The sequence below is a fragment of the Watersipora subatra genome, chromosome 9 (genome assembly GCF_963576615.1).
Source record: "Watersipora subatra chromosome 9, tzWatSuba1.1, whole genome shotgun sequence".
In the NCBI taxonomy this organism is placed as follows: domain Eukaryota; kingdom Metazoa; phylum Bryozoa; class Gymnolaemata; order Cheilostomatida; family Watersiporidae; genus Watersipora; species Watersipora subatra.
In genome coordinates this window covers 50,687,636-50,711,830 of record NC_088716.1, presented here as the reverse complement: position 1 = coordinate 50,711,830, position 24,195 = coordinate 50,687,636, and the positions used below count along the sequence as shown (strand labels likewise).

General features: G+C 35.7%; 1 protein-coding gene across 2 annotated transcripts; it reads left to right on the top strand.

The window, feature by feature from the left end:
- Positions 1-50: 50 nt before the first annotated feature.
- LOC137403584 (ubiquitin carboxyl-terminal hydrolase 45-like) lies at positions 51-23,802 on the top strand. 2 transcript variants are annotated; one of them, XM_068089544.1, is made up of 17 exons: positions 51-126; positions 409-624; positions 2,619-2,719; positions 3,491-3,580; positions 5,326-5,429; positions 6,963-7,170; positions 8,471-8,671; positions 9,355-9,582; positions 12,072-12,245; positions 12,727-12,903; positions 14,712-14,943; positions 16,736-16,782; positions 17,089-17,317; positions 19,860-20,041; positions 21,961-22,098; positions 23,250-23,341; positions 23,496-23,802. In XM_068089544.1, exons 2-17 carry the CDS (start codon positions 504-506, stop codon positions 23,650-23,652), a joined length of 2,481 nt encoding a protein of 826 aa, XP_067945645.1. In that variant the 5' UTR covers positions 51-126; positions 409-503; the 3' UTR covers positions 23,653-23,802. The 2 variants fall into 2 exon arrangements, with proteins under 2 accessions (XP_067945645.1, XP_067945646.1); XM_068089545.1 differs by having other exon boundaries at positions 120-243.
- Positions 23,803-24,195: the final 393 nt, after the last annotated feature.

Below are 24,195 nucleotides of genomic sequence, written 5' to 3'. Positions count from 1 at the left end.
AAACTCGTACCGCAGTATTAAAAATTTGAAAGTTAGTCTAATCGCGAAGTCAGCAGGTTTAGGAAGGTCAAATCCTAACAGGAAACCAATGTTGCTCGGTGGATCGCGGATATTGCATAGAAGAATGTAATATCTCCTTGCATATTATAAAACTTCTTTATTTTCATACAAGAAACTTTTGAGCTTGTAGTCGCTAATATTATACACCAGATAATAAAGTAGCGCACTTAAGTTGACTTGCAAGTACTTTAATAATCGTAAAACTATTGCAATTCTTCTCAAAATGTCTATAACTCAAAATGTGTATAAGTATCAGTCGTTAACTATTACATTTCTTGCAGAAAGAGAATGCCGTGCCGCTTGTAATACTTTTGTTATATATATTTTTTTCATTTCATCATTTTTTAGGTAAAACTTTCTCAGACACAATATCACTCTCTATTCTAAAGAAAAAAGTAAAATCATGGTACTGATTTTATGCTGAGTATCTATGAGGATAAGAGATGAGAGTTATTGAAGCACAGTGCCCATTCTCAGATGTTGCCATGGCAAGGAATAAGCGTAAGGCTGGCAAAAAAACTTCTCGACAACATAATGCTTATAATTCAGATGACAAAGACTCAGGTGATTTAATTGTCAAAGCTAAATGTCAATACTAGCGTTTACTACATAATACTAGCCATGAGCCGATTGCGGTTTGGGTAAAAATTTTTACCACAGGTGTGTATAACATTTGAATATTTAATGTTTTCATTATCGAGTAACAGTAACACAACTAGTTAAACAATTTTGTATGGAGTCACCGAAAAACCTACTGTGTTCATTTGGAGGCTCAATTACGGACTAAGGCCTGTTATTAGTGATAGATGAATCTGTGGAAATGTATTTCAGGCAAGATTAGGAATGTATGGTTTTGTTTCTCTATTTTTCCAATAACGAAGCCTCTGATTTTTAGTGACCTCCTATAATGAAAGGTGACCCATTAGGCCAAGCCATAAAATAATTTTTGGCTATAACTATTCACAACATGTTGAATTTTGTAAAAAACAATGATTATAAATATTCATTGGCAGTGATTTTCTAGTACATGCTAAAGTCAGTATAGCAGTTCCTGAGTGGGAGAGGAGCTAAAAAATATTTAGAAGTAGGACAATATGGAGGATAGTAAATCAACCACATATACTATACATTATATACTATTATATTATACATTATATACTATTTACCATTGTCCGACGAACACCACATTTATATGCAAACTAGGAACTATGGATTTATTTACAAAAGTTTTGAGTAAGTATATTTTTACTTAAGCTTCCAGATTTATTATGCCATACTTTAAACACAATGTTGGCCTGAAATTTTAATCATGGATACCAAAATTGAACATTTGGCGAGTATTAGTAACTTTATTTATGTTTAAGGCCAATTTCATAGAGCTATTCAGTTGAATATAATCAATAATCAAGTTCAATTCTCTATAGTTGATCCCATTATTTGAAAAGAAAACTTGATGTTTGTTGCCGCAATTATAAATAATATATTTGAACATTCTTCATGAAAATAAGCCATAGCTTTTCGTAAGTATACTTGCTTAGTGCTCTTTGGAGCTTTACCAAATGCAAAATTTTCCATAACAGGTGCGCTTAGACTAAACCATTAGGTCATATAAACAACAAAACAGTCCTACTGCATAATTGTTTGTAATAAGTTTCATTATTGTAATTGAAAAAAATGACACATTTACATCATACCTATGTCAAAAAATTCTAAACTCATTTTTCAATCATGTTGCTAGAAAAACAATATTTCGTGGAGTCAAGACTCTATAGTTGTTTATATCTGAGTGATGAAAATCTGCAGTTAATGATATTCTTTAGTGTGGTAAAGTTTTTTGAAGTTGGAAATTTATTTTTGAAAATATGAGCCAATGCTCAATGAGGCTCGTTATGATACTAAAACTAGGATGAGAGCACTTCTAATTTCGCTCTTGCAATTTTTTAGTTTGCGCACAGAATGCGAACATTTTAATGAACACAAAAAACTGACGAAACCTAATTACCACTCTTTGAACTCTGTCATAATGATTAGACGCAGAGTATTTTTCTACTACAAATATGGGAAAGTGTTCACATAATCTTTTGACAATTTCTTACGCCGAATCCATTGGGAAAACTTGCCATTGTGTCTCTTAATATGCACCTTTTTGGATGCGACAGCACTCAACACTCTTGGTAAATTTGGTACATGTATGTGCTTTTTTCAAGGCTATTTTAAATGATACATTTTTTCACAGTTGAATGTAAAGTGATCTTGTTTGGTGCATAAGTGTATAACCCTTGATCGACATTTCTCTTTTTAATTACTGAAAAGTTAGCTCAACATTTGATCTTGTGAAAAAAGGTCATAATTATAACAATAATTATAATGCTTGTCCTTTTCAATAATAGATCAGACTGAACTTGGGGACATTTTCATGTTTGCAGCTTAAGAAAAATGATAGCTTAAGCATTTTGGATTAATACATAGTACATACTGGGTATTATACTGTGTAATTGTGATTTTACCTGAAACTTGCTACCTTCGGTCAACTCGTATTACTATTTATTTGTTTCCAGATTCTGGAGCGAGAAACAAGCGTTGCACTCATATACAAAAATCTGTCAATATCTCTGCAGTTCGTAAAGCTGTGAAAGCCTGTTCTACTATACAATGTGCTGTAAGTTTATCAGATTGCTTTCGATGCAAAGGTACAGTTTCAGGGAGGGGGCACACTCACTTTGTTTATGGGGCACTCTCACTTTGTCTATGCAACCCTGAAGCTGTTTCATTAACACTTGGAAGTCCGAGCTTGAGGTAATTCAGGGAGTTGTTTCCCCACCTGATCCTACGCCTGAGTAAGCTCTTCTTTGTAGTTTTGTTGTTTAGTTGACTTTGGTTTTTGGTCGATTTGTACATCGTAGGCTTTCGGTATAATTCCAAAGTTTCAAGTCGATTGGCATATTAGTTCTTGAGATTTTGCCGAAATAACCACGGCATTTTTAACAGACCGAAAAATGAATAATGGCTGTCGGCAGAATATTAAAGGGTTTTGCGCTATTCCAACTGCTTTCACAGTTGATGGAAGTTTGTTAATATGGTCTAGGATCAGGGGACTTGCTTGTGTATACAAGATCAGGCTCCAAATTGTTGAATGGTGACAATATTTATCAACACTTGATGAACTCAGGCGCAGAATTTATTATGTAGCTAGTGTTATTGTTATTGTAATATGAAGTGTGTTCATATTGTGAAGTATATTTTATTCCCCATGATTATTTTGATTTTTTTGAGTGTTTTACTATGTGTACAGATTATTCCTGTTAGATGTGTTTGTTTGCGTTAAGTGGTTGTTGCTGGTTTTTATTACTGTGTTTGTCAGCAACAGCAGGATTAGCAACAGCAGGATTGTCATGCAAAGAAATGTTTACTAGTTTATTCCGGATTGTAGGGATGTGTAAATGAAGAGATTGTTACAGAAGACATTCATACTCTTTCTATTGATACATCCATTTGGGTTTGTCTGCAATGTGGATATCAGGTGTGTTCTTAGTGTCTTCCACTTTCAACGGCTAACAGATTAGCAAACATTTTAAAATAACAGACTTCATAATGTTACAATCCATAAGCACGTGTCTGTCTACTCGCAGTGATAATGTCACTAGAAATTATGTAGTTGTGACTGTTCAGTATACGGAAGTTAGCTCGTGTCGAAAGTTAGCTCGTGTCGAAAGTTAGCTCGTGTCGAAAGTTAGCTCGTGTCGAAAGTTAGCTCGTGTCGAAAGTTAGCTCGTGTCGAAAGTTAGCTCGTGTCGGAAGTTAGCTCGTGTCGAAAGTTAGCTCGTGTCGGAAGTTAGCTCGTGTCGAAAGTTAGCTCGTGTCGAAAGTTAGCTCGTGTCGGAAGTTAGCTCGTGTCGGAAGTTAGCTCGTGTCGGAAGTTAGCTCGTGTCGGAAGTTAGCTCGTGTCTGTAAATTCTACAGCTTTTTCAAGCTGATTCGGTGCCATAGCAATGGTTAATCTAAAAGCTAACAATAAGTATTTTAGCTTTTGTGGCTATGGCTAATCATGTCTAGATTTAGTAAGTCGTAACAGCTGAGAAATTGTAGTTTGTTTCACTTCTCATTGAAAAGTTTCATAAAGACAAATTTCAACATGACCATGCAGATTACAAATATATGGAATTGTTCTATTTTGCAGCAAGCAATGGGCAACATTATGCAAATTTGGTTCTATCACTTGCTCTATGATTTTGAGCTAATTGAGGCTGAAGGGCTCACTTACCATTGACATCTATGTTAAATTAGAAGCAAAATATTGCCTGCGTATCGATGGGTTGCAAATCTATTTGGTACTATCATAATGACTCCTGTTTAGGTTTATTTGGTGCTGCTGCTCACTAAATGCATAGTTTTTATTGATAGTGTGCCAAGAATTTTTTACATTAAATTACCGCATCGCAAGTTTTACTCAAAGCATGATTATTGAACAATTGACCTAGTCAGAACTGATGTGCAGTCTGTGTGCTATTTATCTTGTGCAGCTATAAAACAAATGCTAAAATGTTTGTCGTGCAAACCTAAAGGCCTGAAATTGGCCACTCGTCGTCAATGCAGATCGTGTACGTTATTGGATATAATACCGATGCATTCATGATTAAAAATGATTGATTTATATAGTCACTAGCTTAGATATGAACTGTTATGAAACACTTAAGAAGGTTCTTTTGGTAATTAAATCTGTTAAAGAGTCTCTTTTTCTATAGGTTGATTTATAACATAAACTTCAAGCATTTTTGCATTTAGCAGTTTTTATAGTTGAAATGTGGAATTTCTTTTCCTTTGAGCAAAATATAGCAAAGTAGCAATATAATAAGCAAAATAGCACAATATAATAGCAAAATAATATAGCAAAGCAAATAGCTGTTTACACAGTTCAGTTCACAACGCTATTGCTATTGGTTGACGATCTATTTTGCAATACAAATACTCTGAAAATGTTTCAACAATTATGCTGGGAAGTCCTAAAGCCAGTTCGTTAATATATTTTTCGATGCAACATAATTTGAACATATCATTTACTAGCGTTGGCTTCTGTAGCCGCAACGGATATGCACATGATTTGATAAAGTTGCAATTTGTCATTGTGATTAGCCAGGCCTTGAATGTAGCCCTGTAAATGCAGATGAAGCTTGTTTTGACTGCTAGAGTGAGCGCCAAGTTGGAGTTGGGCGCTAAAGGGCTGATCCATAAATGTTATGCGGCAAAAAAGATGCAAATTTGTTGTAGGGTTGTGGCCGGTCGAGCAAGCACCAACATGGACTTAAGCACTGGAGGCAGCCACGCTCCGATTCGCACCATATTGTACTGAACACCACCACAGAGATGATCTGGTGAGGAAGTCGAGTTTTTAGTTGGTTTAAGGAGCGCCTTGCTTTTATAGCGCAATCATTCGTTTTTTCTAGTCAACCTAATTGATCAACTTACATGTACTATTGTTCAAGAACCTGATCGTCTTGAATATTTGGGCTATCTTATTTTACAATGGTTGATGACAATGAATTCAGATTGAAGCATTTTAGATTTTTCCATCAGTAATCAAAACACTGTAAACTAACATCCTCCATAAACCTGATTGTCCTTAGACTTGACTATCAATGTTGCCACATAGAATGTGTATGTACCCCTATCATAAGTCTATGCATAGTAGTATTAGGGTTGGAATTTTTCCGGGAATTGGGAAAATTTTTTCGGAACATTGTGAAAATTGGTATTTATTGGTAAAAATACCTAAGGTAAAGTGTAAATTGTATTTTTATAGGAAAAGCATGGCAAATTTCAAAGTTTTACTCACCAAATATGGGTTTGTGTCGCTCATCAAACTTTCACAAAATTAAACTGTAAACAATGAATTAGTTGATGCACTTTTGTCAGCTCTATTGTACCAATTAGCACAAGTTTCACAACTTAGAATAACCAAAAGACCTAAACTCATACTGCACCCCGAAGTTTGGCTCATCCAATCAATCTAAACGACAAAGATTGGATATATTTTTGTAACGATTAGCCTGTATTTTGCTAAAAAATTTCACTCGATTCAACTATTGGTTGAAAAGAATTTTACTCTAAAAATACTTCTACAAACTAACAAATTTAATGCTCACACTAAGTCTAGCCATGATCTGTGGTAAAGTGATCTTTCGCCAATAGTTGCTATTTGCTAACAACAGACAATAACTTCATAGGGTAATGTCCATAATTAGTTATTCCATTGTTTAATTACAAGCATATACAACTTGGCTATAACTTGGGAAGAGAACGACATCCGTGTCCCCATTTGCTTGGAATTGCATATTGTCTCACTCTTGCTTGAGGGCCATATATTGAGACTTAACTCGATTTGAGATTTCTTTGAGTATTATTACTATGGCTAGTGGAACTGTGGAAGACCACCAGATGGCTAAAATGCTTTCAGCATTCTTACTTTCAGTGTTGATAGTTTAGTTAGACCATAAAAAGACAGCAAAAAGCATGATAGTTTGAATTTATTGCTCGATTTCAACTTTTCATATTTTCCCCATTTATTTCGGAGTATTTACAGCGGATGGTGAAAACCGTATTTTTCCCAGTGGTATTTACTGTCTCGGAAAAATCTTTGCAACCCTGATAATTATTTGTGTAGCTGTAAAACTGTAACTCAGCACTTATGCTTGTTTACTGCATTATGTTTGCAATAAATTCAAATACTCTTGCATGAGGTTCAATGGTTGTATGTTGAGCTATGTTTGTGCAGTTTTAAGGTTAAATAGGCAGTTTCTTTTTTATTTGGTAAGGCTTGCTACGAAGCCTATATGTCTTATTGAGGTATATACATGTATGTGTGTGCATATCTAGTGATCTTGTGCTCATGGCGACATTTATAACAGGTGCTACGAGTGTGACGATGAGCTAACCGGCAGCAATAACCGTGTCCTAAAAGATGCCGTTACTTTTGTCATGAAAAACCTTGGCTCATCTCGACAGTCACATCAAGCTCGTCTCAACTCGGCAGAGAATGGTGTAGATACAGCAGTACCCGTGAGCCTTGCTTGTCGGGGTAGTGGTGCAATCAGCAAGTCTGGCCCCAAGTTAAAGGTAACTTTTGAAGCCAGTAATTTCTATCTGCTTGTTTATGCACTCCTGAAATCGTGTCGGCACACTTTGTAACCCTTTATGAAGTAAATTGATTAATATTTCATGTTGAAAATTGAAATATCTCTTAAATTCACGGTAGATAAACCCTAACAGGTCTGGGATGTTATTGTTATGATATAGCAGGTATTGCTGACCATTTCATTTACTGCATAGTTTAGGGTAAAAATCTTGCTCTTGGATAAGGAATTTTAAATTGTTACCTTGAATAGTTATAATTGTTATAAACGTTAGCTTTGATACTTGGAAATTTACAAACCAGAATGACCCAAAGTATATTTTTATTTACGTAATAGGAAAATATAAGGTGTGCATTCATTAATCAATATTAAAATGCACTTTTGTCTTCACACTTGCACGAATGAATATAAACCATAATTGGATCACCAATAGATTTATAGAATTGGTTTTAAGCTTCTCTTCAGCAATAGATGTTCATATGCCAATGCACTGTAAAAAGTGATTACTCACTCAACCCTACTTTTAGTCTACTTAAAAGTTGGCTGCATTGAAATGTTGCCTTAGGTTACCTTAGCAACTTTAAGGGTTGTATTTTAAAGGCTTTTTTCAACAAAACTTTCACTCTTTGTACTTTATAACTGTTTAATGATTTTTCGTGTCTGCGAAAATTTAATTTTAAAATTTTGTATTTGGAAAAATAGCTGTTTGTGTATGATTTGAGAGGTCAATTATCTAGTTCTCTATGAAATCCAGACTTGGCAGACAACGTTGGCAGATTGTCTGCCAGTATACCAGTATATGTTCTGGCAGCAGTGACAGCTCTCATGTGGGAAGGCTTACTCACAGGTATTGAAGATGGTACCCGTACCCGCAGATATACTTATTGGTGTATTATTGCTCTAGTCCATTACTTCTAGGTGATATCCAGGGCTTAGTTTAGCGTGGTTTCATTTGATTCATACTAACCATTGAGTGGTTAAAACCAGTGGGGAGTATTGCAGGGTGTGTTGATGAAGGCATGCATTAAGTCCTAAATGAAATCGTGCAAGGTTAAGGCTAAAACTGATGATATAGTTTGATTCTATTTCACTTTTTTTTTAATAATTAGAAGTAATTGCTATGTAATTGATTCTACCTGGTAATTCAGGCATTTCATATCTCACAGCAGACCTATATGGCTCAGCATGCTCTACAAAAAATTTCTGCGAGACCTGTACATCCCATTTATATTCGCGGTGGTTGTATGCGTCTCCATGAATAAAAATAAGCAATTTTTTTACAGGGTCTCTCTAATTTAGGCAATACCTGCTTCTTCAATGCAGTCATCCAAAGTCTCTCTCAGGTCTCAGAGCTTAATCATCTACTCAATGACATTAAACATAATGAGCGGATGCTCAATCTACCAGGTTATACTACGAGTCTGCAGTCTCTAGGAAGTGACTATGATGATAGTGATACAGACGACTCCAGACCCTCTCACCTGGTGTGTAGCCAAAGATTTCTATTTATTCATATATTGATAATATAGCTCACAAGACTTAACTGATGGTTGGACCTTAGTGTGGCTCCGCACAAAAGCAAATCTACTTGTAATCAAAAGGTTTACCGTACTTTTCGGACTAAACCGCACCCCTATGTAAGCCGCATCTGCTTTATTTTCCAAAAAACGATAATAAAACAATACATAGGCCGCATCTTTGTATAGGCTGCAGAACTCAGGACGGTTCTTTCTAACGCGGCGCCAACTTTGCTGTTTAAAACGGAACAGTGCCTAACGGCGCTGTTTCGTATTAACCGGCGCTTTTTAACCTAGTGCCTAATGGAACAGTACCGTTAGGCATTGTTTCGTATTTTCTTTCACTGCTAGAGGCACACTAACCGGAGATTCTGGTTAATGCGCCCTAGCGGTGAAAGAAAAAGCCGCAACAGCCGCACCCTTACATAAGCCGCATGGCTCAAATCGTCAGAAAAAAGTAGCGGCTAATAGTCCGAAAAGTACGGTAGTTGTTAAATATAAATTTAGTTTTGTTACAGATGTGTTAATAATAGCTGGGCATGAGAGTGCTAACTTGAAAGTATTGCTTGTGGAACTTTATTTAAGTTTGTTTAAAATTTTAAATAGAATATTTGAGCCGGTACTTGATAGAGTTGCTGTGATGCCTGCAGGCACCTATAAGCATACAGTTGGGAAAGGACAGCATGAATTTGACTGATGCACTGGTCAAGCTGTTCAAGGACATGATACCGGATGATGGACCGAGGAAACCGCTCAACCCCCGCGGTCTCTTCGACCAAATATGCAAAAAGGTACCGAGATTTAAAGGCTACCAGCAACAAGACAGCCATGAACTTCTTCGGAATTTGCTTGATGCTCTCAAGACTGAAGAACTCATGGTGAGTTGGCGCAAGTGGCCTGCAAAGTGCATCATAGAAATTGCTGTATTTGCTGTCAGTTCATGAGACTTCATGACCTGCTTTGATGCCCAAAAAATAATGATAAGAATTGGACCATTATGATATTACACATCGTCAAATATTTTGAATTTTCCAACTGTCTGTCGTTCTAAGTTGGTGATATACGTAATGACCGTAAGTCATAACAAAATGTCAGTGTTATTCGTAAAACATGTTTTGGTTCACCGTATTCTTCACTCTATTAAGTCGAACAATACAACTCCTTTTATAGACAAATATTTGATGCCAATCTGTAATTTTTTGAACTGTCATGTAGAATAACTCAAACAATGACAGAACTCTGGCTGGCACAGTTGCAAGTTTTATAGGAAGTCAGCTGGCCTTGATAACAGTTTGTAATTTCTATTGTAACTATCATAGGTTTGAAGATGGATATAAAACACACAATGAGGATCGAAAAATATGTTGACTTCTTTATCTAGGACCTAGTATTATAATCCAAATGTATAATCATTCAGTAAGATGGCTCTTTCGACAAGTAAATTTCAGCACTCAGTGGATTAAAGGAGTTGTGACAGTGGAGCAAGTTTATGCGTTTTATGTTAATGGTTAATGTTTATGTTAATGGTTAATGTTTATGTTAATGGTTAATGTTTATGTTAATAGTTAATGTTAATGGTTAATGTTTATGTTAATAGTTAATGTTAATAGTTAATGTTAATGGTTAATGTTTATGGTTAATGTTAATGGTTAATAGTTAACGACAATCATTGTCATTGCAGCTGTGCAACTGACTACTACTTTTGCTAACCAAATTGAATTTATGCCATGTTCATGCAGTTTATGCACAATTCGTTACTATGATGCAGTTTCCTTTTATTAAAAAATTGGTAGAAAATTGCTTATGACAGTTTAACATTAGTCACAAAATCCTATCCAACTTAATTTTAGAAGTTCTCTTTGCTCAGGAATTCAAGCTTGTTGCATATCGCTGCCTGTCATTGAGAGCAGCATCTGATCGCTTGTTGCAGTAGGTTGAAATTCAGCTAAACTTTTTACTTGCCAATTTTTGGTTTTATGTTTATCAAAAAGCAGTAACGATGTGCTAAGAAAATATAGATTACATGAATTGATAAAAACTATACATGCTGTTATATGGTTTTTCCATCCAACGGCTTTATTCAGTTTGACTGATCCTACTGCCTATATCAATGCATTGAGCATCTCCGTTCATCTTGTGTAGTTCTATGTACTTGTGGACTTGATTGTGTTTTACGAATGTGTGTAATGAACCTGCTGAGTTAGTTTGCATTCTTTACTTGATCTATTTGCTCTACTCGCTGCTATGGCCTATTGGTCTAGGGCTTATGACTTGTAAATCACAAGTCTGTTGTGATTTACTGAAGGGATATGCTGAAAAATGAAGAAACTTTGTCTCACCTCCTTCGAATTAGGAGGATTTTAGGTAAAGCAGTAACTTCTGGTGCTAATCTTATAAAACTCATTCATAAGGAGAGACTAACATCAATACATAAAACTCAAGACTTTGGCTCACCGTTTGTATATGACTGCACTGGGTCGTAATGATACTACTACTACTATGATTACTATCTGACAAAGATAAAAGAGACCTGATACAAGGCTTAATAAATTATTACAGTAGTTATTTCTGCATGTTGAATTTTATGTTTAAACCAATTATGGCCTTGTGTCTATCAGGAAGTTCTTTCTGTGATGGCATTTGCATTGCTTTTGCCTTTGAGTTTTATTTGCTTACTCCGCGATAGCTTGTGGGTAACGCGTATATTACACAATATTGGCAATTTTTATGTTTTAGTGTAGCTAAAATCGAAAGGTTTCCCATTTTTATTTTTATAATATTTAAACATATTTGATAAAAATAAAAATTCAAGTATTAAACTCTACCAAGTTTCAAGCTTTTACAGTAGGAATATAACGTTGTTTGTATTGATAATCAGCCACGTGTAATGGAATTAAAGTTTTTTTAGCCATGCATGTATATAGCATAAGCTGAAATGTTCTTCAGATGTTCGAAAAACAGAAAACAGTGCAGTAATAATACCTCGTTGGAACATTAACTCTCTTAGTCAACGGAGTAGATAATCAGCTTTGTAACCATAGCGACAAAACTTCACATTTACCATTGACTTGTATTACATACATGTAAGTGCGCACAAATGAGCTGAATTATTATATACATTGTTCCATGAGTAAATTACTTTTGATTAAAGTGGTCTTCTCTCAACAATTTTAGCAAAATACCCTGACCAGGCTGCTCCCGCACCTACTTCAATACCTTATCTTGCTCTTTGTGAGGTCAATGGTGTCACAATATTACAGCTAGGAATGTTGAACACTAGAACTGACATTCATATGGATGAAAGCAAGATGTAATTTTACCCTAGTGTACTTCCTGATTCACAGCGAGCGATCCTATGCTATTTTAGAGAGTCAAGTCTGGAATAAAAGCTAAGTTCAACTGGAAGAACTTGGATGATAGTGAAAGAAACCGCGTGATGCCTGAGGTTAGGTGTTATGGTCAGCAGGCCAAGCATACCTCAGTTGACTCGCTGTTTGGAGGCTATTTGCTCAGTACGGTGTTATGCAGTGACTGCGGAAAGGTAAGATAGTTCTATGGTAGGAGACTTCAATGGTAGGAGACTTCAATGGTAGGATAGTTCTATAGTAGGATAGTTCTATGGTAGGATAGTTCTATGGTAGGATAGTTTTACGGTAGGATAGTTCTATGGTAGGATAATTCTATGGTAGGATAGTTCTATGGTAGGATTGTTCTATGGTAGGATAGTTCTATGTTTCTTATAAACTTGTTATGGCTTTTTAATTAGTTTATCAGATCATGCAATAGATCATAGTCATATGGTGCGAGTCTGTTGGACATAGTTCAATTCATTCAACTAACAATTTAGGAACAACTCTTCTTGGATGGTTGCCAGTCTGTATTTTTATTTTTGTAACATCTGGTATTTGTCTTATTGAATGTTTATATAATTAAAAATGTGGTGACTTGGGATAAAATTTACATTTTTTTACACTTTTTATCTAACAACTTTCCATTTGCTATAATTTCTGTATCGCTCACAGGCCTCTCAGATATTTGAACCATTCCTTGATCTCTCACTACCTGTCTATGAAGAAAGGTCGAAACACGCCTCCAGACGTGGAAGCAAGTCAATGGTGGAGGATGCAGTATTTACTGAAGAAAGCAAGGAGCCCAGCAAATATCAGCAAAAAAAAGCGGCGAAGAATGCTCGGAAAAGTGTAGGTTTAATTTTAGTATTTACCGGCTATTTTTATTGCTGGTTTTTTAGAATTATACTCATCACCAACTTTACAAGAATTTAAATGAATGAGTAGTTCTTTTTGCACTAACCACCCTTTTTCTATGCCCTTTTTTGCCTTTATCTTCCCAGTTGTGTTGATTACATAGACATACAAATGTAGATGCTGAACACCAGAATGTACAGATTACGGATTACAATTACAGCACGGGAGGCATCATATTTATTAACTTGCAATTTTATTTGAAGATGCTGACTGCAGTCAACTCGATTGCTTTTGAAAGTGCAGATTAATTTGAACAAATCCTTCCCCTGTTGTGATTAAGTTTGCAGTTAATACTTGATTAGCATAAGTAGGTGCTCTATAAAAGTCATGCAAAGTTAATAGCAGCATCATTCTACTTTTGTCTATTTGCTCTAAACAAACCTCACAAATCTTCTTTGATCTGCGCTTTGAAAAAATCTCGCATACTGAGTTACTTATGTTTCACACTTGCTCTTCATACTGTCTTTTCATTCCTTCGGTCGTTAACAATTTCAAGCATTAGTGTCTAGGTTGAGATTAAGAAGTCAGTGTGTAATGTATAACAACTTCATACTTGTAGGAGAAGTATAATAATCTGTAGAAGCATATTATAACATGAAACTGTGATTGGCTATATATATGCTTTCTTGGAGATAAAGATACAAGCTGATATGGTATCCACTTTCACCAACAGTATATGAATAGTTGTGATTCGAAATTTACACTAGACTATGGCCTAAGTATGTAGGTGAATTTCCAAAAAAAAATATTTTGATGCCTTTTTAGTTTTTGAACAAGCCAAGTTAGTATTAGAAGTTGTCTTCTCCACACACAAGATTACATTGATGAGCATTGTTGCCTATCAGCAGGAGTCATATTATCTCGCTATTTCAGTGTTGTGATATTCAGCACACTGTAAAGCTATTCACTGCTCAGTTTTGCTCTAATCAACTATAATAAAAACTAATATATAACAAGAATATAATATCAACTTGTACTCTTATAAAAATAGAGTACGCATAAATTTCCATTTTTGTTTTAGTCGTAGTAGATACACGAAAACAACCAAATCTTTCGCTAGTTTCACTTGTAGGAGTTACTGTCTAGGCATAATTGAAAATTTGCTATTAACAACACTTACATGTAAATTTGCCTTCACTCGAATGGCTGACTAAGGAAGGCAAAATCTACAACTGGTTTTGAAACAAGTTACAAAATAAAAAGTTATTATTATTAGAATTTTTTTAAATCCTTTGCCATAATTTTTTTAATAAACAGAGACTATCAGTAGAGTATTAGTTTTCCAGCACCATCTATTCATAGACGATGCTGGTGGATGGTAGATAGGCCTGTGGAGAGGGGATTATTGTTGATAACTTCATTCAGCATTATTGTAAAAAACATCAATATTAATGCAGGCCTCTCATTGTCTTAGAGTCGACCGCATCTGGATACCCAAGGTTTGATTTTTGATCATGACATTGCGTAGTACAAGATCAAATTTGGCTACAAATATATCGTTCTTATACTTTTAGACATTTCACAGAACTAAGGGTGACAAGTAATTTAACAACAATGAAAACTTAAACCCTACGTACTTGTGAATGGCTAATGATTAACTTGCTACCGTATTATGGATAAAGTTTTCTGATATTGAACGACCCATGTACCTCGATTTACTGACCTCGATCTGCGTGCTCAATTAGAACATCAATGAATTGTTGTATTATTTTTGTAACAGAGTATTCAAAAACTCTTTGTAGAAAAAAGGAAAAAATAAGCAAAGGACCAAATCGGCTACAATAGATGAAGATCCAGATTCACCTGTTGAAACTGTCATCTCTTCTGACACCACAGTCCCAGTTCATAGCAACTCAACCCTAGATACAGAGATAGCGACTGCTGATGATACGCATCTGGTCTCTGATAGCCTTCCGTCCTCACGGTCGCTTACCCCTAAGTCTGAGCTCGGCTATCACAACAGTGATTCTGAAGGTACAGGCCTTACTTAGTGCTTTTGTCTTTACCTCTTTATCCATATATTAGTTGACTATCCATTTAGTGTTTGTAGGTATCAAACTTAAACCTGCAGGGTACTGGTAATGGGTCTACATTGACCTCAATGTATACGAAGAGCTTTACGCATATTGGCTGTTAAACCATAATTGCCACGTACAGTTTTTATTGTATTTTCTAGGTAAATCAGACACGCCGATTCCGATTTTGTATTCAAAATAAAGATTGGTCCACTAACCTTCAAAGTCATTAAGGCTTTTTTAAAGCGTTTCAATATCCGTCTCGAAAACAACACAATCGGCATTACAAGCTCCGCCCATAAATATGTGACAAAACCTAGCTTTTTTAGCAACGGAAGTTAGGGATGTTTAGTCTGATTTAGAATAATAGAGATGGGTGTCTTAAAACCCATTATCTAAATCCAGCCTGTAAAATAATCTCAGTCTTTTATGAAAGGTGAATAAACTATTTAAAATTGCTCGTAGCTTGTTACATTGATGTTTAAGTAGGCTGAACGCTGAGAAAAATGAGCTCAAAAAGCGCGGTTTTATCACAAGCTAGCGTTGTTATCGCCCTTTTTTGAACTCATTTTTAAATTTTTAAATATGCATTGTTAAATAGTTTATCTACCTTTCAGAAAAGACTCAGATTATTTTTAAAGCTGAGTTTAGATAATAATGGATTTTAAAACACCCATCTCTATTATTCTAAATCGGTCTAAACATCCCTACTTAACTTCCGTTCCTAAAAAGCTAGGTTAGGTCACGTATTTATGGGCGGAGCTTGTTTTGCCGATCGTGTTGTTTTCGAGACCGATATTAAAGCGCTGTAAAAAGCCTTCATTATTCTAAAAGTTAGTGGACCAATCTTTATTCTGAGTACAAAATCGGAATCAGCGTGTCTGATTTACCTAGAACATACAATAAAAGTTGTACGTGACAGTTATGGTTTAAGTACAATGATAGCGAGGCTCATGCGGGGACAGACTCTGGCTGTAGCTACATAAAATGACTGCAGTGTAGTGTGTACATTGATTGTATCTGTCCTAAGCTAGACGAATACGATGGGGTAACTTTAAAAAGTGTCCCCAACCTTGAAGCAAAATCTTTGTGATGAAAAAATATAAAAATGCTAAAAAATAGCTCACATACCATCCATGTATATATGATTCGATAACTGTAGCAATTTTGTACTATGCATTACTGCATCTGTTATGCGTAGTGAAACTATTATATATGTTCGAGGGTTATTTTCATCCTTATTAACATGTGTTGATGTGAACCCAACACGCATTAGAGTGCATTATTTTTGTGTGAAACTTGGTTTTAGTATATATATTTGATTTAAACAATACATTAATAACAAAATTGTTCATGTCATTCCATCGTGTCACCAATATTAAAAATTTTTGTTTGGCTGGTACATGTAATAATTACTCGTGCTACCGTCTCTTCGTCTCACTATACTTATGTTGCTGCAGTTCTCCTCGATATCACAAAGCCATACATGTACAGCATCTCAATTTAAAAATCTTCATATCATACATGTAGGTAGCTTGCTTTTAATGATGTTTTTAGAATTTGTTGTTAGTTGTTACTGATTTCTTTCTAATGGCTGTTGATGTAAAACCTAACTCATCAAATTGTATAAATATTACAGTTATCCATTGAGTGTTGCTTCACAGGATTGAATGACATAAACTTTGCTGTACTATCAGTCCTGCTCTCAATATTCCCTGTCCTTAGCTAACAACAGTTAAATATCCTTTTAGACTCGACGGAAACTTCAGGAAATGGCCTGGCCGCTTCTTTAGAGAAGGTTTGTTTGTTATTGTTGTACTGTGTTATAGATAGGTGAGGCAGTGTTTGATTATACCTGGTACAGGCCCATGGCATTATGAGGTGCCGCATCCTGCTATGCAGGCTTATGCAGGTGTGCGATTGATGTGAATCGCGATAGTTATGAACTCCACCACTCAACTAAATACTGTGCCCACTCCACAAGAGCATTGTCCTGCACAATCATGCAAGGGTGCAGCACCTCCCGTGCCAAACATACGACATTGGTCTGAACCAGGCATCAGTAATTATGTTTGGAGGTTCAATCGCGCAATGTTATCCATAGTTGACTCTAATGGACACAAAGGGAGATCGGCCGAGTTCTGCAAGGATTCATCACACTGTTGACTTGTCATTAAGACCCCTAGCTGAGAAAGTAGACTGTGCTCCCCAGGTCTGCAGTATTTTATCTTCACTCGGACAGTTTACACACCCCGAGCTGCTCACTGGGCCTAACAAGTTTGCTTGCTCCTTCTGTAACCGGCGTGCGAAGAGAAAAGCTTCATCTTTGAATGGTTGGTAGCTGATTTTTCCTCTAGCTATATTGGATATCTATTGCTTTCTGTCTCTCATATCTCTAGCTATATTGGATATCTATTGCTTTCTGTCTCTCATATCTCTAGCTATATTGGATATCTATTGCTTTCTGTCTCTCATATCCCTAGCTATATTGGATATCTATTGCTTTCTGTCTCTCATATCCCTAGCTGTATTGGATATCTATTGCTTTCTGTCTCTCATATCCCTAGCTGTATTGGATATCTATTGCATTCTGTTTCTCACTGCCAACAACCTCATTTTTGCCATGAAAAGTACTTTAATTTGTGACCGCTGAAGTCTATTTTGAACAGCAACTGCAATTTCTCATGGTGAAGCTTGCAAATTGAAACAAGCATTCAAGAGTTTTTGAGTAGCTGTTTGGTAAGTTGTTGGGGCTTCCTACACCGTTCTTGACTTTCGCTTAGAATTTTTTGGAAATACTGAAAAGTACATAATTAATCGCAATGCAAGTAAACCTTCATATGTTTAATAAGAAATTTTTGGCGGATGTAAGTCAATTTGTTATAATAACTACAGTTGACCACAGTTCCAATGAAGTTAACTGGAGTAATAATAACTCCAGTTAACTTCATCGGACTTAACATTCCTGAACTTACAACATCTCGGATCTGAACAATTGTCCTATCCGACGGTGTCTGTCGGAAGAATGACAACATTGACCGATAGATGCCTCTTGTGGCAGACGACACAAGCAATGCATGCACCTGAGAGAAGATTGTACTGTAAAATTCATTTGTTATTATTACTGCTCTTAGCCCTTTAAGGGCAAATTTATTTTCAGTTTTCCCTTCCTTGCGCAAATTAATTCCGAAAACATTATTGATGTTTCACGTTCACTATTATGGTCACAACACAAAAACCTTTTGTTTAATCTTGATGGCCCCATACTAAAAAGTGATCGATAGAAAATTCTCCGCGAAAGAACTCAATGACTTGATTACATTCACTAATTCTTTCATTGTTGTCGTAGTTCCAGCTGTTTTAGTGACCAATGTGCCTGAGAAGATTGATCGTCAGAATAATCAGAACTGCAGTGATTTGCAAACATGAAGGTCTAAACCCTATCTATTGTCTTCAGACTCATCCATTAGCTGTTTTACTACCAGATCTGAAGACTTTAAAATGACTAGATGAGCTATTAGAATGCTCTTTAGGAGCAGCGAACTAGCATAAAGAGCCGCTATTGTTACGCCGTATCGGAGTCTGTTTTCTAATACAAAGTTTTTCTGTTTTTTCTCAACTTCCAAAGCATCACGATAAAAATAAGTAGTAATTCCATCTGATACTTCAACGTATATGACAAGTCGTCTTAAAGATTGCTGACCACAGTGACATTAATGTCGCTCTGCCCACGAGAAAGTGCAAAATATAGGCGACATAAATATCGCTACGCCTATCGAAGGGTTAACGTTATACTGTAGCCTATTGCAGGATAACTATATTTTACTCTCATGTATACTGTATATACATATTGTAGCCTAGGAGTGTACAAGACAATATAAACTGTTTAATATACAGCACTGTACAGTACTTAATTTTCTATATCCGAACTTTTTCAATGTCTGTACATGGCTCTGTCTGCACCAGTACGAACAAATGAAGGTCGACTGTATAATATTAAAATCTCAGTTACTTCTCGAGAGATTAGTGAATGTATGTTCCATTACATATACATTAGCTATTGGATGTTTATTTAAAACAATAAAATAGTTACTCTATTTATGCTTTAATACTGTAGCTTTTTCACAAATCTATCAGCAAGGTAATGTAATGGCTCGATAAGGTATCATACGTGGTTTTATAACTTCTTTAATGAAAGTAGAATATAAAAGAGGACTTAGCTAGCCGCATGCTGATTTGACTGGTAACTAAAATATCATAAGGAGGACACTTGGATAACTATCCAAACACTGAAGTTGTTAAACTTATCGAAATTATTTTTTTGAAAGCCACGTTAGCCAAAAGGGAATAGGCCAAACTTGTTAGAAGGCAAATAGTTAGCCATGTTTTCTTACCATTTTTATTCTAATCGTGGTAACGACTCTGAGTGAAGGATTTGCCAGTTTGCCCTTTACACCCTGGTGTTATGAGTCACCGGAGCCAATATTGACACTGCCAGTGGCTCCTCGCTACTACCTCTGCAATATTGACACCTGCCAGTGGCTCCTTGCTACTACCTCTGCAATATTGACACCTGTCAGTGGCTCGTTGCTACTACCTCTTTGGTTGGCTCAATTATAAGTAACAATGACACAAGTGCTTTAACTATGTTTAACTCTTTACAATACAGTCATCTACTGATTAATAACTCAGGGTGAAAAAACGTGAAATATGCCTTGCCTTTCCAACATTTCTATAGGTAAAACAAATTATGTTAATTGTTTATCAGCATGATCATGCTTTGCTGGTAACAGCTATAAATGTCACAACTACATTAATTCAATAATACTGCATTTTTTACATAGAGCTCAGTAATAGAGTTATTCTTGTGCATAGAAAAAGCCAAGGTCGTTTACACAAATGCGAGAAAACAGCTGATTATCTACAGCCCACCAGCAATTCTCACTCTTCATCTCAAGAGGTTTCAGCAAAATGGATACTCTTTCAGCAAAGTCAACCGTCATGTGGAGTTCAGCATTAGCCTTGATTTGGCTCCATACTGCTCCTCACTCTCTCAGGTACCCTAAAATCTCCATTATCTGACCATCTATAGTGTGAAAAAAAAATCTGACAATTCTTGTCACATAGTTTTGTCACATGGTATGCATCTTTGAACCTAACAAAATATGGTACACGTCTGCAGAACTAGAGTGTCTTATAACGAACCACAACCTTAATTGCATTTCTAAGGTGACTTTTTAAGTCCTGCAGTTTTAGCAAGTTTAGTGATGATCATTTGTGGGCGTTAAGTTTATTTGGTAGTGATGGATTTAATTTTCTAGTTAAGTATTTATTTCCTTTTCAGCAGTTAAAATTATTAAATAAACGATGATTGATAATTTTTATGTTGTTAATGTGAAGAGAATTTAAAAAAAGCAATGGATGCATGTAGTGTAACCTTAGTTCCATTCATGCAATTGCAATAGAATTGGTAGTCGGCACTCAAATATTTACAGATCATTTGTAGGAAGCAAGTACGACAAATTTTCAATTTTCGTTATTTGAGGCCTTTGAAGCATTCATAATAATGTATCTGTAGCTGGATTTAAAATTTTATTCTAGCCAACATGAGCAAATACAAAATAAAATATATGCCCATAGAGCCGCGTAGGACTAGACTTTTATCGCAATAGCCGATGTGAATACGAGATATATTGACAGGTTGTATCACGCGTTACATCATTTTGGGCAAGTCTGGGCATGTTTTTTTGGCCTGAGCGTTTTTACCGGGATCAGATTTTTTCGGTTTTAATCTTCAAATATCTTAGCAATGAGATCGCATAACACAACAAACAACATATTAACTGATGGACAAAAAAATGATTTTAAGATCAACTCAAATTTGACGCAACCACATCTTTAACGTCATTGCTGAAGTCTATTAGAACTCGTTTATCAGAAGATCATGATCAGCTTAAACTATACGATAACCAATCAGATGATGAGTAAATAACAACATAGGTTGAAAACCTATATTCGATTTTTGTCACATGGTTTTTAACTGATATCAGAGCATGGTTGAGATCTAGAACTGCGCTAGTCATGTGCTGAGGTTACATTAATGTTTAGCACATCATTATATGCATTGAGAGGCTCTGGTTTTCTAGCCATTCGCTTTGAAACAGAATTCTGTTTTTGTTGCAATAATCAGATAAATTATGGAATTCCTCGAATCTGTAAGTGTATTAACTTCAGATAATAGGCCCATTCCCAGTTACTGTGTGACTCTGAAGTCCACAAACATTACATATTCCAAATCTAAGCCCCAATTATCAGACAAATAAACAGTCCATGTTCTGTTGTCAATTTTTTTAACGGAAAAACAGCTTTGTTAAATTCTGTTTATTAATAAACAGGGGTGATGGCATCGAAGTTTACTCACTGCCAGTTAAACCATTTTCCGTCTGATGTCCCTATAAAATATTGATCGATAAACGTCAAACTTCTTGCACTAAATAAAATGCAGACACATTGCTAGTGAAATGCTTTTGTTAAGCATTGTTACTTAATTCAAACCTATTGAGCCTTGTTAAGATAGTAGATAAACATGCAATGTTACTGCAACATTTGAAGCTTTGCAAGAGTTGTAAAACAAATAAGATTGTTTTATTATTTTTTATTAAAGTACAGTTATATCCTAAAAACAAAAAAAGTAAAAGTTTCCATTTGCAGCTGCTTTAAACACGCATAGCTAGCTTTATCAGTTCACCGTTTAGGTCAAGGCCTACTTGAGCATGAATCACTGGATTAGGTCAAGGCCTACTTGAGCATGAATCACTGGATTAGGTCAAGGCCTACCTACTTGAGCATGAATCACTAAATGAAAGTTACGGCTTGACAAACATTACAATAATTACCTATCACATTTCTTTAAGAGCTGTGAAGCCAACTCTGATCTTCATAGCGACAAACATTGAAATATCTTACACTCTTGCAGGGAATTGATGCAGGTCAGATGTCTGTTAAATACTTACTCTTTGCTGTGGTGGAACACAGTGGTCGGTTGAATAGCGGACACTATACAGCATACGTGCGACAGAGAACCTCTCCAATGCTGCACAAGACCATGTTACAGGTATGACTCGATTCTCAAATCCTCTGCTGACATTAGCAGTAATAGAGTGTCGATTAAATATATTTTGGTTATGCTATTTCGAATGCGTTAATCGTGGAGCTCCTTTGATCACCTAAGGCAGGGTTTCCCAATTAGTTTCGCTGGTTTCCCCCCTTTCCAGACTACAAAAACTCTATTCCTCCTATTTTTAAAGGTTTCGTTTTGCTTTCATTCTGCATACTTTTTCATTCCACAGCACCAAATATTAAGTATCACAGCATTTAGTAGTTTAACTATCTTTATAGTCTGGTCTGCATCTTATCGGTGAAAAGGAAGTGAAAAATCCATTAAGTTATAGAAAATATGATGCAACTATAAATCACAAGATAGTACACAATGTATTTATTAACAACAAACAACAATATGCAGCATGTAACTATTATGCGCAGCTTTGCAAATACAATGTATCAGCAAAAATTTATAAAGGCCGGAATTCCCCCCTAAAAATGAAAATTTCCCCCCTTTGGGGGAATTCCCGACCATTTGGGAACCGCTGACCTAAGGATTCAGTGGTATTGTGAGAGCTTACAGTGGATGTGTTTCTTTACCATTGTTTTGCAAGCTAGTGTAACCTTGCTACGACTAATGAACATATTTACTTATTTACTGTCTGAAACTTAGTGATAACTTACTCGCAAAAGGTATCTACAGAAAATTTTATTATTTTACAATATTAATTGTATATAAAACATATTTTGCTTGTTCGAGTACAGCTTTATTCCAATAATAAGTACAGTAAAGGCCAAAGAGATGCCGCTAGTAAGGTCAAACATGAGAATAAGTGTATCGGTTATTCGGTACCTCTTTACGTTATGTGCACTCAATTACTAATCTTAACACGATAAATAGATAAACATCTAGCTCCAATTCGTAGCAGTCATCTTTTCTTGTGTATTCATAATACTGCTACTGAATAGAATATCAGTATTGCACAAACTATTTGGGATAGTTTTCCCCAAAGGCGCATCTTACTATTTTATTTTTCACCTATCCTATATTACACCATGTCAGGTCACCAGTATGTGAGATTAAATAATTTTAATCACGTTGCATAATTAAGAGTGAGAATTATCTGACCTTCCATGTTACATACTCATTACTGTTCGTTTCAGAAACCACTGTACGGCTCGAAGCCACTGTCTGTGTTACTGGAGAGAATGTCTGTTTTACAAAACCAAATGGAAGCTAGAGAAAGTGCTGACAGGTAAATAGGCCATTATAACTGTTCATCTTCCACAGAGTTCCATGAGCCAACAAGGAACATACTTTATTAATAATAACCTAATCTTGTACTGTACATGGTATTGCATGCGCATTAACTTTTTCTTATGGTTTCTTTAGCGATTCATTTATTACAGATGTGACATAGATGGAGCAGCTGCTATCAATACAGAGCAGGAAGTGCTCAACCATTCCCGTTGGTATCACATATCAGACACGCATGTCAAGGAGGTAACAGAGTCTATGGTCCTCCACTCACAGGCATATCTTTTGTTTTATGAGAGGATTAGGTGATGCTATGTAATGTTCCTAGCTAATTTTGGCATATGTCCTTATAGAGTGACTTTTCTAAACTATGTCAATTGACATGATCCACAAATGTCTATATTTTTATTGAGCCTATTTGGTTTATTTGACAGTGAATATACTATTCCAATTTCGCTAGCGGTGTTTTCTTCTGCCATTTACTTCACAGCATGTTTGATTCATTAGAGGGGTGGTGTGGTTATTTACACAACATATCGTAAAACCTCTATTTGAGCTGCAAAATTTAATTAAACGCCACCTCTAATGACATTAATTATGTCTTCATGAACCCATAATAAAAAGTGATCAATAGAAAATTACCCACAAAATGGTACTAGTAATAACTAACTTGCATCAATAATCAATTCTTTCATTGCTGTTGTCAAAGTTGGCATGGTTTTAGTGATGATTTGCCGATTTTAGTATCGATGATCATAATCATCATAGCTATACTCTGATTCAAAGTCACTAAGGTGGTTTATGACCTGACCCGAATACTTTACAATGATTCAATCATCGATGAGAATATTA

Bases quoted from the DNA above. Each gene is read 5' to 3' on its own strand.
- LOC137403584 (XM_068089544.1), top strand. From the start codon at position 504: ATGAGAGTTATTGAAGCACAGTGCCCATTCTCAGATGTTGCCATGGCA. The intron at 3,581-5,325 runs GTGTGTTCTTAG...AATTTGTTGTAG, and splicing joins GTCTGCAATGTGGATATCAG to GGTTGTGGCCGGTCGAGCAA. The intron at 12,904-14,711 runs GTAGGTTTAATT...AACTCTTTGTAG, and splicing joins CGAAGAATGCTCGGAAAAGT to AAAAAAGGAAAAAATAAGCA.